Raw genomic sequence first — 15,989 nt, forward strand, 5'->3', positions numbered from 1 at the left:
TCAAGTTCTGGTGACGAGCCAGATCAATTCAATCGTCTCCCCGCTTTCCCCGCCACTGTCAGTTGTTCCATATGCGCGTATCTTACCAATAGACGAACGAATAATGTAAATACATTCGAAACTTGAATATTCCATCTATCGCTCCTACATAACCCTGTAACGATATCTACTAGCTCTTGAGCCCCGACTACGTGGTCCGCGTTCATCCTTCTCAGACTTCACCACCCCTGACTAGGTCAAAGACTGTTCAAGCAATGCCCCCAACTCTGACTGAAATTCATATTTATCTAGTCATTGAGCTGCACGCATGCTCTAACCACCAGAGGTTGACCAAGAGAGGTTAGCTGGTTCAAGAAGTTGTTTGATCCTCCCCTGGGGGAGGCAGCGGATGGATGTCAGCTACAGCAACCCCCAACCTACCTGGGTGGTTCGATGATTTCGGAACCGATAGTGTATTGCACGGGAGCTTTTCAGCTGAACACCACAAGACTAATTGAAACCCCTCTTTAACCGCATTTAAAGTAGCGCAGTATCTAAGATTCATAGAGTAATAATATTGAGTATATCCCCAGGTACCTACTTGCTCACGTTACTCTGTGGACTACGCTGGAATTTGAAGGTGTTTGATTACCGCTCTGCATTGCATGAACGTCTATGGCGTAGGTATTTACGAGTTAGCTCATAGTCGGACTATATCCGATTTTACCTACATTTTAAGTCTGGCGCTAGACCCTAGACCGGCTTGGCGATCCACTGCGGGGTTCTTTTAGTATATCAGATATGACACAGCATCTACGACTTGCTTGGCTTGAGGGACTGTTTCGGCTAAAATCGTTGGACTTCGAGCTACTCATCTTGTTAATTGCATTCAAAGTTCCATGGTGCTCCATTAATCTCGACATATCTTTATAGACCAATTGACAATATACACTGCATGCTCTGTGCTTCTCTACTTCATTGATACTCATTTAGGTATCATGTAGGTTCCATAGAAGTAAGAATTAGGAACTCTAGCGACGATCACGGGGAACCAAGTGAGAGCTTACCACATTCGGAACCCATGGTAGTCCTTGCCCACGTTGTGATCTTTCAATCGTGTGATCTTCGTAAACGCGTCCTTTGATAACGTGTATCTTTCTCCTTCTCTTCTACACTTCTCTTCTTCATACCTTCTTTCCTAGCAACATCGCCTCCCACTCGTCTCCGTAACTTTGATTACTGCATACTGCATTCCACTTTTGAGCTCTGATCTCCCCAAGGAGCATAGATCTGTGAATTTTGTTTGTCAAAAACCAAGATGGCTTCCAAATTTCAGGCTGAAGGGTAAGTATTGAAACCATACATAGTCTTGAATATACTGACGCGACTTGATATGAAGCATGACCCACAATGTTACGGCCGAGTAAGTCTCGAGTCCCAGGATTTATGTTTTCTACTTTCTAACTCCTTCTAGAATTCCTAACCCGCTCGAGGGTATTCCGCACGATCAGCTGATGTCCAGCGTCCAGGAGTATGCCGAGCTCCACGGGTTGCAAGACATCTTGCCCACCCTTCGCAAGGGTGCTTTGGCTGGTCAGGACCCCATTGCAGCCAGAACCTCCCCTTTGCTGAATGGCCAAGAGCATGAGATCCTGCATGTGGAGGCCAACTATCGCTGGAGGCAGCCTTGGGCCCTGTACTACACCATTATTCTGAACTCGATTGCGGCAGCCATTCAAGGCTGGGATCAAACTGGTAAGTGGACTGTAGAGCTTTCACTGGCTTATATACTTGAAGTTGACCGTTTCAGGCTCCAATGGTGCCAATCTTACCTTTGACGTTGTCTTTGGCATCCCCAACAATGCCCCTGCCTGCCCGGATCATGTTACATGCACCCGCAACCAATGGATTGTTGGACTTATCAATGCGACACCTTACATTACCATCTTTCTATTGTGAGTATTTCTTCATGATACAAACTTTCTTCCAATGTTAACTAAGATTCTCGTGGTAGTGCTGGCTGGCTGTCGGATCCCCTCAACAACCTCCTTGGCCGCAAGGGCACGATTTTCCTGGCAGCAATCTTTAGTCTTCTTGCACCTCTCGGCTCTGCCTTCACTCAGACTTGGCCTCAGCTAGTGGCCTGTCGCATACTTCTGGGGATCGGAATGGGCCTGAAAGAAGTTACTGTTCCTGTCTACTCTGCCGAGAATGCACCCACCAACATCCGTGGAGGCCTAGTTATGAGCTGGCAAGTGTGGACAGCCTTTGGCATCTTTCTCGGAACCTGTGCGAACTTGGCAGTTGCCAACACAGGCAAGCTTTCGTGGCGTTTGCAACTTGGATCGGCGTTTATTCCTGCAATTCCTCTGGTTCTCGGTGTATGGTTCTGTCCTGAGTCACCCCGCTGGCTGATGATCAAAGGAAGACACCGAGATGCGTACAATTCGCTTCTTCGTCTCCGGAGAAGCTCCCTCCAAGCTGCTCGGGACCTTTACATGATCCATGCGCAGCTTGTCATGGAGAAAGGCACGCTTGCGGATTCTGGTTACCCTAACACTGAGAATGCACTCGTTCGGTTCAAGGAGCTCTTTACTGTACCACGCTTGCGACGTGCGACCCAGGCATCAGGCATAGTCATGATTGCACAGCAGATGTGCGGAAGTAAGTTCCTCTTTGATCACCTGAGCAGAAAATTTCACTGATGGCTTCTCTCTATGACAGTCAACATCATTGCATTTTACTCTTCGACTATCTTTCAGGTAATTTCCAAGATCTCAGTGAAATCGCCATTGGTTATCCATGCTGATAGACTTTTAGCTGGCCGGGGCGAACAACATCAACGCTCTGCTCGCATCATTCGGGTTTGGCTTGATCAATTTTGTGTTTGCCTGGCCTGCCGTTTGGAGTATCGATAGATTTGGTCGTCGAGGTCTCCTGCTTTTCACATTTCCACAGATGTGCTGGACCCTACTTGCAGCTGGGTTTTGTTTCTGGATTCCCAAGAACAACAAGGCACACCTTGGTCTCGTTGCCTTTTTCATCTACCTCTTCGATGCGTTCTATTCCCCAGGAGAGGGCCCTGTTCCATTCACATACTCCGCCGAGGTCTTTCCTCAGTCTCATCGTGAGATTGGCATGGCTTGGGCTGTTGCGACCAACAACTTCTGGGCGTCAGTCCTCTCGCTGACCTTCCCTTACATGCTGCGCGCTTTCACTGCCCAGGGCGCTTTCGGTTTCTACGCATTTCTCAATCTTGTTGCATTCGTTCTCATTTTCCTTTTCTTGCCCGAGACAATGCAACGGTCTCTTGAGGAGCTGGATTATGTGTTTGGCGTACCCACACGAACTCATGCGAAGTACCAGCTGACCGTCGTGCTTCCATGGTGGATCAAGCGCTACATCTTCATGCGCAAGATTGACGAGTGTCCCCCTCTGTATCGAGACCGTGCATATCGGGATGAGACCGAGTTTTCCCCCACTGAAGCTCATAAAAAGACTCCTGAGCAGGTTGAATCGGCTTAGATGTTTCAAGCCCCAGCTTGACAATCTCCACTCACAGTTTCCCATTGACTGCGGTTCCCATTGGCCCAATTTCCAGCTCCATTAACTCTATTCTACTATTGTCCAGTATCTATCCCATTTGTTTGTTTTCCTGTGGAACCCCCTCGGAGGGCCTACTCATTGCATTGAAGAAGCATGTCAATTATCCGTCTTACCTTTTCTCCTACCCCGTCCTTGAACATCGAATATTAGTGGCGATTAGGTTTTGCAATGTATTCTCCAGTCTCGTGCGCTCGATAACAAGAATTGAACTTACTGAAACATTCTGTGGCTTTGCAAGCTTGTACACCCTAAATTACTAATATTTGTCACCACTGGAACTCAACCACTTCAACACCCCTACATTTCGCCAAATGAACGGCAAAATCCCTTTTCTGCATTTAATAAAGTGTCCTCCCCGCGGCACTGCAAGAGGTATTTACAACCTACACCTCTCCTGTTATGTGAAGCCCAACTCCTCCGCCAACCGGGTGGCTGCATTGGGGACAAATCGAATTGACGTATCGGTCGCTGCGGCTCCACGCGACGGAGCAGCTAATCTTGCTGTCTCCCAGATTATCGCAGAGGTTTGTTTGCCACTTGAAGCTGCCAAGCAACAATAATGCTAAAGACTAATTTATGACATCCTAGGTCTTGAAAGTCCCCAAATCTACTGTTGAAGTGATCCGCGGAGCTAAGGCACGCGAGAAAACACTGCGCATTACTGATTTACGGATTGACGACGAAGCCGCCTTTCTACAGCAAGCCACACAAGCACTTATTGACGCTACCGAGATAAAACACTCCAGATAAGCAGACTCAGCAAGCTAGTCTACGATCAATTGTGGGATGGTTAAAGACTGGACGAGCCGTGTGCCTTCAGGGCGTGCTCCGGGCGTGGGGATGCCCAGTACTCGGGGCGGCCATGGGGACGAAGTCAAGCTAAGCTCCGGGAGCCGATCTATACCCAAAATGCCTTCAACAATACTGATTGAATCATCGGCGACGAAGAACTCTTTTGAAAACAAGCGCGAAATCACCAATTGATGCTTCTGAGGAAAATGGCTCTAGATCAGCATGTTTGGTAAATCAGTCGACGACCAAAGTGGTGTTGTTCTATGTAGCTGCGGAATCCCGTGACGTAAAATTCCGCTTTTCTGCAACTCCCAAACGAATATCTCCAATTACACACATCATGCCCCAACCAGCCCAGAAAATGGACACCACACAGGATCAAGGAGGGGACTCCGTGGCACATTCCACAGCTTCAAAGCGGAAAGCAGCAGAAGCCAGCAGCACCATTCATTTCACGTCGCGCAACCCACCATGGACCTACCTCAAGCTACAACTGTGCGCAACACCCAAAAGTTCTACCGTAATCATAGCTGACAAATGAAAATCTAGTATTCCCCAACCCGGTTCTCCAGCTCTACAACCTCTTGACGACCTCTCCGCCCGCACCTACCTATCCTCTGCCCTGTCCCAGTTCCTCGGTCTCACGGGCACATCTATTCCCATTGACGTCCTGAAAGTCGAGCCTGCGTCGTCTACTGAAGCGCAAAAGTACGGCGTTGCCTGGGTTCGTGTTCCACGCGACGATGGAGCGGCTGTTGTTGCGGCGTTGAGCTCTTGGGTTGGCGGCGGCGGAAACGGAAGTGCAAGTGTCGCGTGGAGGGTTTGCGCTAAGGGAAATTACTTGGGCGCACTTGTTGCTGGATCTGGACGGGACTTGTTCGTTCCTTAGTTGGAATGGCATCCCTGTTCTTTTCACGTTCGTTTGGAGCATCGCTACGAGCTTTTGACTCGGCGTGTTTCCAATTTGGCAGCTATTGCCAAGTCAAGGCATGCAAGTCTCTGCCTAGAGCGCTTTTGCCGCCTGTCTACCACCGTCCCGATGGAATCTTGGCCTAATCGCGGGCCAAATTTTCCAAAGCCGTCTACGCCAATCAGAAAGTCCTTCGGACAGCTGCGCTGCGCGCAAAGCAATCCCGTCGAGATATCCGCGACGCGACCTTAAGTCTATCCAGGCGACATTAACGGGTACTCAAACAACGGATCAATCAAAGCTGATGAATATCAAAATTATAAACAAAGATCAGTCTGGACACGCAAATCTCAAACTTCTAATTTTCTCATGAAAACGCCGTAACTCTCACGCTTTCAAGCCCATAAAAACAAGATCAATCTGGCCGCTGAAATAGAATGCACGTCTTCCACCACCATCGACTGAAGCTCCGGAACTTTTCACCTTTTATCATCTTCCTTTCTCAACAAGAAAAAAAAAGCAATTTAGACAGATTGCTTCCCAATCGAGGATCCAGCCCCAACAACGGTAGAGTCATCATCTGAGTTAGCGGGCGTTTGGTTCACATTCGCAACCACCTTGGCAGCCAAGGCAGCACGAATATCCTCAACGCTCCGCTCTTGCCACTCAGTGATGCCGCGAGGACTCAAGGGGAACATGACAAGGTTATCATCACGCTCCATGAAGTCATCGACATTGGGTGGGGGCATGGCAGTGATGATATCAAGTTCCAGGGCAATCTGGCGACAGTATGTGTCGAGTGGGAGATCGTTGACATCCTGGCCGAAGGGGTTCTCGATTTCACTGCCGATAGTAGCGAGACCGATGATAATGTACGCGGCCACTAGGAACTTGTCAGTAGAGGTCTTCTTCTGTGTGTTTCAGGAAACTCTTACCAATGGAAGCAGGGATGGTAATCCAATTCAGGAAGTTGTACAGCTGGAACGGAAGAACCAGAACATAGATCCAAGAGATCTGCGAAATAGCAATAGAGTATGCAGAGGGCAGAGGGGTGTCCAGCACCCGCTCAGTACCAGTAAGAACCTCATTTAGACTCGCCACCATGGTAACTAACAGGTACGTTAGTATTCCAACCACAAATCACATAGAATCGCATGTGAAACTTACTAGCTTGTCCCTGGTGCAAAGCAGACTTAAGCGTTCCATTCTCAACGATAGTATCAACATAAGCCGACAAATGGTGCAAAATCTCCAACGGCAAGTGACCGAGCGGCTTCTTAGCTCGCTTGATAAGCTTGCGAGGGTTCGACTCAGCCCACGAAACACCCAGATACTCGCCCGCGGCCTTCAAGGTGGATTTCGGGGGAGGCGAAACAACGTTGTGGTCATGCGCCTCGCGGGCAAATGTATCCAGGTATCCGACCAGACCAGCAAGATCCTCGTAAGCAACATCAGGCTCGAAGCGGAGCTTGTGCTTGAGGGAAATGGCGAAAGCGAGGAGAAGGTTCATGGCGGAACTATTGAAATGTGTTAGTCTTGGTGTGGTGAATAGCTGAGCTTGATATTTCCACGTACAGCTTGCGCAAAAGATCCTTCTTTCCCAACTCTCCTTCGCGTTCACCGGTATTGATCCAGATAGTACGGGCAAGGTTGCGAGATACCTGGATGAGTTGGGACCAGTATTTACGACCATCGGCCCACCTTTTGTACGTTAGCTTCTTGAGTAATTAATTCGAGAGATTTGCTGAACATACCGTTCATAGGCAGTCGAACTGCGGAACGACAAAGCCAAACCCACCACGAAACCCAGCACAGTGAGAAGGATGTCGTTGATACCGACTATGGATCAAAGCAAAGTCAGCAAAACCACATACGTATGACGCGCGGCATCTTTAAATTAAGGTTCGGGCAAACTCACGGTTATGCACAAACTTCGAAATACAGGTGATTATGGTCGACCAGATAGCAACCAGTAACATGGGCAGAATCATTTTAGGCATGACACTTCCATGCAAACGCATGAAAATGGGCCATTTAGAGTGCTTATCCATGTCGCGAGGTCCGTGCTATATCAACGGAACGTGTTAGTCTTTATCGCGATCCATGGTTCGTCTTTCTTTTTTTCGGGACTTGTCCGTTTAAAAATCAGGTCCACGTACAAAGTACCGTTCCAGCTCACTCGAATCCTGTCGACTGAGCTTGAACTGTCTATCACGGGAGTTGGCGAGGTTCTCCATGAAGGTCGGTCGAGGAGTCAATGCCTTAACGCGGGGCAAGAGCTCCTCTTTTTCTCTGTGGTGAGCTGGGGCAGCTTGGTGATGGGTATCGGTGTGGACGTCAGTGACGACTGGCGGAGGGACGTTGGTGTCGCCGGAAAGGCCTCCGGTGGTGCCATCGCTAGGCGATTGAGGAGCGTCGTCCCCCATTGTGAGTTAATAGACAGAAAGTAAAAGGAAAGAAAGTAGAAAAGTTAGAGATGACGATCGTAAACGAAAGTGGTTTCGCACAAAAGAGTGGATCAAAGAAAGAAAATAGTACAGAGGAAAAGACTGTCAAAACACGGAGAAGGGAAGAAATTAAAGAAGAAGAAGAGAAGTACAAGCTGGAGAAGTCGGAGAAAATTGCATGCAGTGGCAATGAAACATGGCGCTGTCGGCGTTCAAGGGGCTTGTTTCATGTCGATCTAGACTTTCCAACGCGTGTGAAAGTGGAGCCTTCATAGCCACGTCGCACGGTAAATTTAGAATGACTCGTCAGGGGTCGCCATCACGGGCCTTGGCACGATTTGCGTTTTTCCAATGAACTTCAAAATTTTATTTTATACGAACTAATTAGTAATAACTAATGCAACAGAGTAGTACCCGAGGCTAATACTGTGCGCCTAAGAAGTTACTGTACACTGGGCTCTGTACTCCGTACACGACGTTTGGGCTGTTGCGGGTACCGTCCCGACCCGGGGAGATCGGCGCTGCTGTCATGTCTCATATTTGCGCCCCCGGATTCTTATTCATTCCAAATCAACAGGAAACTTCTCACGAATCCGTTGACCATAGCGGGAGAAAATAATCGGCACAGGAACAAATGCAAGCGCGATGAATCCTAGCAGCGAATTTCCCCAGCCGAGCCCGAGGGAAGCGAACAACTTCGGTCCTGCCAAGGGCAGGAGAGCCCCGACGAGGGATCGGACAGTGGTCAAAGTCGCGTTCGCAGAAGCCGCGTAATCGGGGTAGCAGTCAATGATATAGGTTTGTACTGGTAGGTACAGGCCCATCAGACCGAAGCCGAAGGGTGCCATTCCAATGATGGGTACGAGCCAGAAGACGGCTTTGTCGGCGGTCCAGCCGTACCAGAAGAAACTTGTAGGTACGATGCAAGCATAGAAGATCATCAAAGGAAGACGCATCTCGGGTTCATATTTCCCGTTGTTACGCTTGGTCATCTTCATCACGACACGGTCGCTGGTGAGAGCATTGACGGCGAGACCGACGATGAAACCAATGCCAATGCCGAGGTACGCAAGACCCGAGACACCGGTGGTCCAGCCGTACTTTTCCATAAAGACGCTAGTGATGGTCGTGAAGAAAAGGTACAGCAGACCATAAACGACGGCCAGATAGGTGGAGAGAAGCGCGACAATGGGGGACTTGAGATATAGAATGACCGGTCGCCTTAGGCCGTGCTTGAGTGCGCCTCCCACCGAGACCTTGTCTTCGTTAGGTGTATAAGCGCTGCGGAGATCAGTGCGGCCCATCTGCTTATTCGAACGCTCGGTCTTGTGGCGGATCAGGACAACGGGGTATGTTTCCCTGTTCAGGATTTCGATGCCTAACGACACCGCACCACCTGCGGCCAGCAATATCCAGAAGACCCAGCGCCAGCCGATGGTTTCACCGACAAAGCCTCCGGCAATGGGACCGACGGTGGGTCCGAGCAACGGTCCCATGCTCCAGATAGCGGTTGCCATGCCGCGCTTCTCAACAGGAAAGAGATCCGCGATCACTCCAGCTCCCAGCGTAAGGGGGGCTGATCCTCCAATTCCGGCAAAGAATCGACATATCACCAAGGTGGTGATGTTTGGTGCAAGTGCACAACCAACCTGCCACGCGCAGAAAAACCAATTACCGCAGCTGAGCACAACTCGACGACCATAGATCTCACTCAGAGGAGCAATCAATAGTGGTCCAGCCTACGTTCCAAAGAAACTCGGGTCAATATGAAAGCTCAAGTTCAGATTTCAGGACGACTTACGGCATAACCCAGCAAGTAAATGCTGACACTAAAGGACAGCAACGTCTCATCAGAGACATGCAAATCCTTCGCCACATAGCTAACCGCCGGAGAGAACATACTTGACGCTAGCGGTGAAATGAAGGTGATGGCACTGACAAGCATCAACAGACCCCATTTCTTCGAGCTTGGGAAGTTCTGAGGATTGTTTTGATCATTTTGTCCCTCCCAGCCCACAAGACCTCTATCGAGATCTGTCACGGGGAAAAGTTTCCGGTCAGAATGGTTCTCAATGTCTTTTGGCTCGAAGAAGGGTTCCGCAGCCATTTCGACTTCAGTCCTTGATGACTGGGCGAACGACGTTGTGGACGGGTTGTAACTGGTATCGTTCATATTGATCGGAGGTGCTTGTGATCTGACCCAGGAAAAAGTGTCAAAAATATCGAGTATACCACAGCAACCAAGCCCAAAGATGAAAGGAAATCACGAACAACCTGGGAGAATAAAAAAGGCTCAGGCGAGGCAGGGTTTTTATGGGCTGGTATACATGGGCAGGTATGAGCAGGATCTCTAGTTCGCAAATTAAATCACACTAGCACATCATAACAAGGGAACGATCTCCGCTCTATGGCCTAGTCGTAAGCCTCTGGGGCTCATAGGGCCAGGGTATGCACAAGCGCCAACATATCGACGGCATTTTACTGGCATAGTGGGTTGGCCCCCAAGTGATCATCAGCCCCAATCCCCGCACGGTCACCGATTCCATGCCATTCAGCCTAGCAAAAATGAATCCCATACATATCAGAATTCAAAGTTGCCGTAGTAATATGATCCCATTGGTCATGCGAAATACAATTTGCGTCGAAAATTTTGAGGGTTGCGGGTGGCATCAAGGTTACCAGCGGCATAACCTTAACGTGACAGGAAAACGGTTCGTGATCAAATTCCTTTTTCTGATCGTCGGAATATTTTCTGCTCTTGGGCATACAGCGGTGTCGTCACAGCAGCACATATGTGATATTCCTGGTGATAGCCCTGCAGGCCCTTGTCTAGTCAACAGCCTAGACGATGCGTTGTAACCATTCAGCCTCCAGTCTAGCTGTTGGTTCTAGGATCAGGATCCACTTTGATGGCGGCTGAGCCGTTAGAGAAGCTCAGGAAAAGCTGTACAAAAAAACAATGTGGTCAAAGCGGTCAAATCAAAGAGATCTGTAATCTTTCCTGATAAGGATCATGATCTCGAAGCTGGCTAAACAGCAGGCTATAGTGTGGTGATGGTTAGAGATGCAAAATCTATTGCTCACAAAGACATCGCGAAGACTCAACTGTTATAATCTGTAGTCATGAGAGCTTAGCTGAGGCGCAGTTCGGTGCAATCCAATCTGTACTCTTAGCCAACCTGATGAAGATCAATGTCGGTCGGCGTCTTAGATCGCTTGATCAGCGAAGCAATTCGCAGTGCATACTCTTTAAGAGTATAGCGTATGACACAACTCTCTTGGCACACAACATGGACTCCACAAGCGGGTTTTATTAGCAAAGCGTACACGTTGATCCCTGTAAGGATGCATCCCGAATCCTTCGGAAGAGAACAACCCCGGCATCCCCGCTCGTTGTTATGGGACGCCTGAGCTAGCAGCTCAAAAACGAATACTGGAGCTCAGAGCAAACATCAGCCTTGTTTCCCATAAGTCTCAGCTGGCTCTCCTTTTTTCTTGGGGTGGTCTTTGGACTTGAAACACGAGTTCGTTTCGTTTTGCTTTGTTTGCGACCGTCGACCCCTGAAACGAGGGGTGCATGGGGGCCATTTACTCCTGCATCTGGTGAGTCTATTCATCATGTTAGACAGGTCAGTGGAATTGAGTTCGAGCATGAATTTCTCGGTGTCAAAGTGAGATGAGTGTTGGGGAAAAAGAAAAGATCAGTTGAGGTGAGATGAGTATATGTGTTTGTTTGACATTCTCCTTCACATGTGGTACCGAGGACCTCACAGCCACGAGCACCGAAACTATATCAAAGTAATTTTAAACCCCTAATGATATGCTGATCTTCATATTTGGGTTCGGTGGTAAGGAAATGTTATTTTCAATGGCTTGGCTTTGGAACAATAATGGTGAGAACAACGATTATTGATCTGTGAGGGGTTGAGCAGATATATAACAAAATATTGCACGGAGTAATACGGACTCCGTGGCTTCCATGTACAGAGTAGAAAAACAAGGAGTGGCACAATGTAGCCAAACCAAGCTTCTATGCCCTTAATAAACAGCCCGATCCTGGCTTAGGTCTTGCTCCGAAAGCTGACAGCGCGAAATATTTTAGGTGCCGAGTCGACCTGTCATAGAAAAAAATAAATCAAAATCCATGGTTTCCAAAAGACTCGTTCGATAAGCACCGAAAAGGAATTCTAGCATCAATATGGGCCTAGAATACAAGTGGGCCATAAATCAGATCTCGACCCTTATGGTTTGACACCTGGGCAGGGAAGAACATGATACTATCTTAAGTCCTACTACTAAGACGATAGTGAGACTGACTAGGCCCGATTAAGTTACAACCATCTTTATTTTATGAAGCCTTGATGGTATGGCATGGGACATCGGGCGAGATACCGAGATACTGCCCTATAAGCTGCTCTCGTATTCCATAGAGATCAAGGGCTGCTGTACCTTAGTCTTATTCAGAAGCTTTCAGTCTTTGAAAAAACATGATAGTCTTAATTACTGAAAATTATATACAGCTGTATTTACATCAGAGAAGAAGAGCCGCCCGTCTTTGCCTTGATACGATTTGTTACTTTGATATCCTTTTGATTGTCGCCCAGCGAGACCCTACTCCAGAGAAATCGAAGAGACGAGCCTCATTTCCTGCTCAAGAGACGCGAGCAATGCAAGTAGATCCTGGTTCCTTTATATCGATGCTAGATTAGCTATACTCACGAAGGCTGGTGGTCCGTGAATAATGAGCTTCGTCTTCCGATTCTCCATAGCCTGCACGTTGGCTGATCCACCTTCTTCCCGGTTCTCGATCTGCTAGGCTGCTAGTAATAAGCCTGAATAGGTCTCTCACTCAACACAAAATGCAACAGGTCTCGGTGCTTCGAAAGAAAGACGACGATAAATGCCCCTCTTCTCGCACGGGATCACATCCAGCAGTACGTTCTGCCCACCTATCGAGAGCGGTGTCTGTAAAAGCACGGACCTGGGCACTAGCTACAGCATTAGCATTGGCGATCTGGCTTACGGTGATTTGCTCATCATATCGCTAAAAAATTTGCTATAGACGGCAGATTTGAATGCCGTGTGGCGTCAAAGTGATTCGGCAATTACACGATCGGGAGATGAAGGATAGCAGCAAGCCGGACGCAGATCTCAATGACGTGTTAGACTTGTTAGATGAATGGCATTTTCATTCTATTGGCAAGAATGATCTGCAGCCTAATTTAGTCGGGCTGAGGCAGTCTCACTATCGTCTGGGCTTTAGTCGCTGTGTAGAACATAGAAGCCGACTTCAAATGCCGTACCTCGAACTTCAACCACGGGCGCCGGAACTGTCTGTAGGTCCATGTGTCGTGCCTTTGAGCTTGGCACCGCAGGAGATAGCCGTGGTAATAAGCGTGCAATACCTTTTTCGGTTGGGGCTGTGACTCTTGCAAATGTCAAATTAGGATCAATTCGCTGAAGAGAACACTCACTGAGTAAAAGATCTTCAATGCTAACTATCGTACCAGCACAAGAAGTTGGAGCTTAGGGGTTAACGGACATCAATGCTAGTTCTATGTATATGGCACTAGTATCTTACTCAAAGGATAGAAAGAATAGAAAGACCTTACAGTTAGCATGCTTAGCCAAGGTAGGATAAGAGCACAATATGTTTATACCGTGGTTTGATAGACTATATAGATGTTTGCATTGATTGTTTTGTATATATGTATACACTGAGAAGATCAAGCTGATTTCCAATCAACCTGACTCTTCGTATAGACACCTGGGAAAACATTCGGATATGGCGGCTTGATTCCTGATCCGCACTAACATCATATCACAAAACATCTTATTTACCCCGTGGGATAGGCTCGTTATTGCTAGCAGATCATGTAATCTCGACTTCTGCCTGTCCTGCGTCGTAAATGTGCCCCAATTTATTGCGGATTATGGTACCATAGAGATTCAGGATCACTAATGGAAGGGACAAGCACATGCTGATGATGGCATAGATCCCAAACGCCCATGCGTACCCCACACTTGTAACATATCCGTGGATGTAGAAAGGCACATAGAAAGAGAATAATTGTCTCAAAAAGTTGTAGAGAAGGCTAACATCACCGGCAGCATGATCATAACAATCAATAGCGTATGTGACTCTTGTAGGCGTTTAGTTCATGAATTGTAATTTGAGTTAGTAGGGGGTTCTTACGATACCGTAGATATAATCTGAATCGCAAATGCGGAGAGGCCCATGCCAATGCATGGGCCGATCCAGTGTGTGTGATAATGGATCGTACACCCAAAGAGGATAAGGCTGATCTAGATAGAGTATAAGATGCTCTGTGAACTTGATTATCAAGAATTTCGAGACAACTCACTGGTAGTAAGACCACACCGAGCCAGATGGCGCGCAAACGCTGCTCTGGACATCGCACGCCCCCGCTCCGCTTGGCCTGCCTTTGAACTATCCAGTCGGAAAAGGGCCCAGCCATGGGCTCTCCGATTATGGTACCGACGAGGAATGCTAGTGTTACCAAGCCTTGACCAACAGAGTTAAAGCCATACAGCTCTCCAAAGGCCTAGGAGGAAATTTGTTAGAAAACATCACGAACAGAAGGAGATAACCATCTCTTACAAAAGGCAGGACGCCAAGAAAACCATAAACAGAAAATCCGTAAACGTTTGCGTAGTAGACTGAGGGGAAGAGAATAGAAGGATACCAAACCATAGTAATGGGTCGATAAAACGAATGCCATGTTAAATCACCTTCAAACCTTCTTAACTTGACTCTTTCCCAGAAGGGCTCCCTTAGGGGAATATTTTCCGGCGCTGCTTGACGGTAATAAAGTGTCTCAGGCATGAGGAGACAACCTCCGGTGAGAAATACCCAAAAGAAGAATGTAAGCCATTGCATCCATCGCCAGCTTGTGTATGTAGTCATGACACCGTCAAGAAGAGATCCAATGTAGGGTGAGATTCCAAAGAAGAGTGTCCATAATCCCATTTTCTGCCCACGTTCTGAAGGTTAGATTAGCACGTTTCCTCCACCCAAATCCCAAATGCGGGCCTAGCGCATACCGTGCACGAAGAAAAGATCTTTAACGGTCAGTGAGACCAGTGACATGGGCCCTGAACATCCAAAACCATTGACCATCTATGATAAACAAATATTAATAGATTGTTTGGATGCAATTGGGTCCCGGGTGGAAATACTCTTCCCGCGATGAATCCACCCAGTGAGTTCGCAAGAGCACAGCCCAGAGATCCCATCATGGCGGTGATGGCAGAAATTAGGTAAATCGGCTTTCGACCGTATCTGTTAGACAGTGGCACCCAGATGAACAACCCTATTCCAAGCATGATCGATTGAGTGCCAATGCTTTCAAGCATGTCGGCGACGGGGACACCGAAATCATTCGCCTGAACATTGAAGCCCGAGGCAGGCGATGCACCATCGAATGGCCCGCTGAAAACCATGAGTACGGCGATCATCAGGGTTGTATGTTTCTCGAAACCTGTCCAATTCTATAATGACGGTTCAGAGATATGCCCTAAGTTTCAATTTTCTGGGTAGACACATACCAGCGGGTCATTCGGGTCCGCGGAGGGCCGAGGCTGTAGTTGATTGCAGCCGGCAGCTTGTAGATCTACATGAGTGCCATCGTTGTTTTTCTTGAGACTCTCCTCGATATGGGCAGTGACAGGCTTTTCGAATTCATCCATTTTATGATAACATAGACGAATATAATATTGTGGGCGTCCGCTTCTATCTACTTCCAGGGAAGACTGAAGCTTTTATGCTTGCCCTAGCTAGTTCTGATCAGGTCTGTAGAGGGCTCGACTTTTCGGACATCCGGAGTAAAAGCGGGGTGATGTAGAATATGCGGGGAATATTATGAGTATTTTTAGCTTAGTCTTTCGTGGCGATGTGAATGCGCAATACGAGACTTCATAAATAGCCGGGCAAGCGGATGCACAAAGCATTATAAAGGTGGGGGTGACGAAGCCACTTATACTAGTGGCGGTCAATCTTCACACTCGGAGTATGGAGGGTCCTATAAGACGGGATTCTAAGGGAGGGGCAGGGGGAAGAGCAAATAAAACATGAAGAATAAGGGATCTGATTCTTCAACCTGTTAAGTGACGCGACCAAGTCCCCAGGACTTCCAATCATACCATAAAATGATCAATTCCATAAGGATAAATCAATTGTTCCTGCGAATTAGCAACTAGAAGCCGAGGAAGATAACAGGACAGGTCATGGTGAA

General features: G+C 47.9%; 6 protein-coding genes across 6 annotated transcripts; 3 read left to right on the forward strand and 3 right to left on the reverse strand.

Annotated features, from left to right (window-relative positions):
* Positions 1-1,297: 1,297 nt before the first annotated feature.
* Positions 1,298-3,504, forward strand: N7503_003412 (sugar porter family MFS transporter; the record flags this gene model as incomplete). Its single annotated transcript, XM_057062959.1, has 7 exons — positions 1,298-1,323; positions 1,379-1,402; positions 1,454-1,734; positions 1,790-1,934; positions 1,994-2,643; positions 2,704-2,741; positions 2,800-3,504. The coding sequence occupies 7 exons, from the start codon at positions 1,298-1,300 to the stop codon at positions 3,502-3,504; spliced, it is 1,869 nt and encodes a 622-aa protein (XP_056923874.1).
* A 392-nt stretch (positions 3,505-3,896) lies between these two features.
* N7503_003413 (DUF167 domain-containing protein) lies at positions 3,897-4,335 on the forward strand (the record flags this gene model as incomplete). The annotated part of the gene is made up of 2 exons (XM_057062960.1): positions 3,897-4,109; positions 4,174-4,335. 2 exons carry the CDS (start codon positions 3,897-3,899, stop codon positions 4,333-4,335), a joined length of 375 nt encoding a protein of 124 aa, XP_056923875.1.
* Positions 4,336-4,717: 382 nt separating this feature from the next.
* Positions 4,718-5,266, forward strand: N7503_003414 (uncharacterized protein; the record flags this gene model as incomplete). Its single annotated transcript, XM_057062961.1, has 2 exons — positions 4,718-4,872; positions 4,927-5,266. The coding sequence occupies 2 exons, from the start codon at positions 4,718-4,720 to the stop codon at positions 5,264-5,266; spliced, it is 495 nt and encodes a 164-aa protein (XP_056923876.1).
* Positions 5,267-5,811: 545 nt separating this feature from the next.
* N7503_003415 (bestrophin family protein) lies at positions 5,812-7,713 on the reverse strand (the record flags this gene model as incomplete). The annotated part of the gene is made up of 7 exons (XM_057062962.1): positions 5,812-6,170; positions 6,223-6,396; positions 6,455-6,804; positions 6,863-6,988; positions 7,042-7,126; positions 7,206-7,353; positions 7,447-7,713. 7 exons carry the CDS (start codon positions 7,711-7,713, stop codon positions 5,812-5,814), a joined length of 1,509 nt encoding a protein of 502 aa, XP_056923877.1.
* A 581-nt stretch (positions 7,714-8,294) lies between these two features.
* Positions 8,295-9,907, reverse strand: N7503_003416 (MFS transporter; the record flags this gene model as incomplete). Its single annotated transcript, XM_057062963.1, has 2 exons — positions 8,295-9,473; positions 9,536-9,907. The coding sequence occupies 2 exons, from the start codon at positions 9,905-9,907 to the stop codon at positions 8,295-8,297; spliced, it is 1,551 nt and encodes a 516-aa protein (XP_056923878.1).
* A 3,699-nt stretch (positions 9,908-13,606) lies between these two features.
* N7503_003417 (uncharacterized protein) lies at positions 13,607-15,444 on the reverse strand (the record flags this gene model as incomplete). The annotated part of the gene is made up of 7 exons (XM_057062964.1): positions 13,607-13,877; positions 13,931-14,040; positions 14,100-14,300; positions 14,357-14,739; positions 14,800-14,875; positions 14,935-15,246; positions 15,304-15,444. 7 exons carry the CDS (start codon positions 15,442-15,444, stop codon positions 13,607-13,609), a joined length of 1,494 nt encoding a protein of 497 aa, XP_056923879.1.
* Positions 15,445-15,989: the final 545 nt, after the last annotated feature.

Source organism: Penicillium pulvis (assembly GCF_028828015.1).
Source record: "Penicillium pulvis strain IBT 33274 chromosome Unknown contig_1_segment0_segment0, whole genome shotgun sequence".
In the NCBI taxonomy this organism is placed as follows: domain Eukaryota; kingdom Fungi; phylum Ascomycota; class Eurotiomycetes; order Eurotiales; family Aspergillaceae; genus Penicillium; species Penicillium pulvis.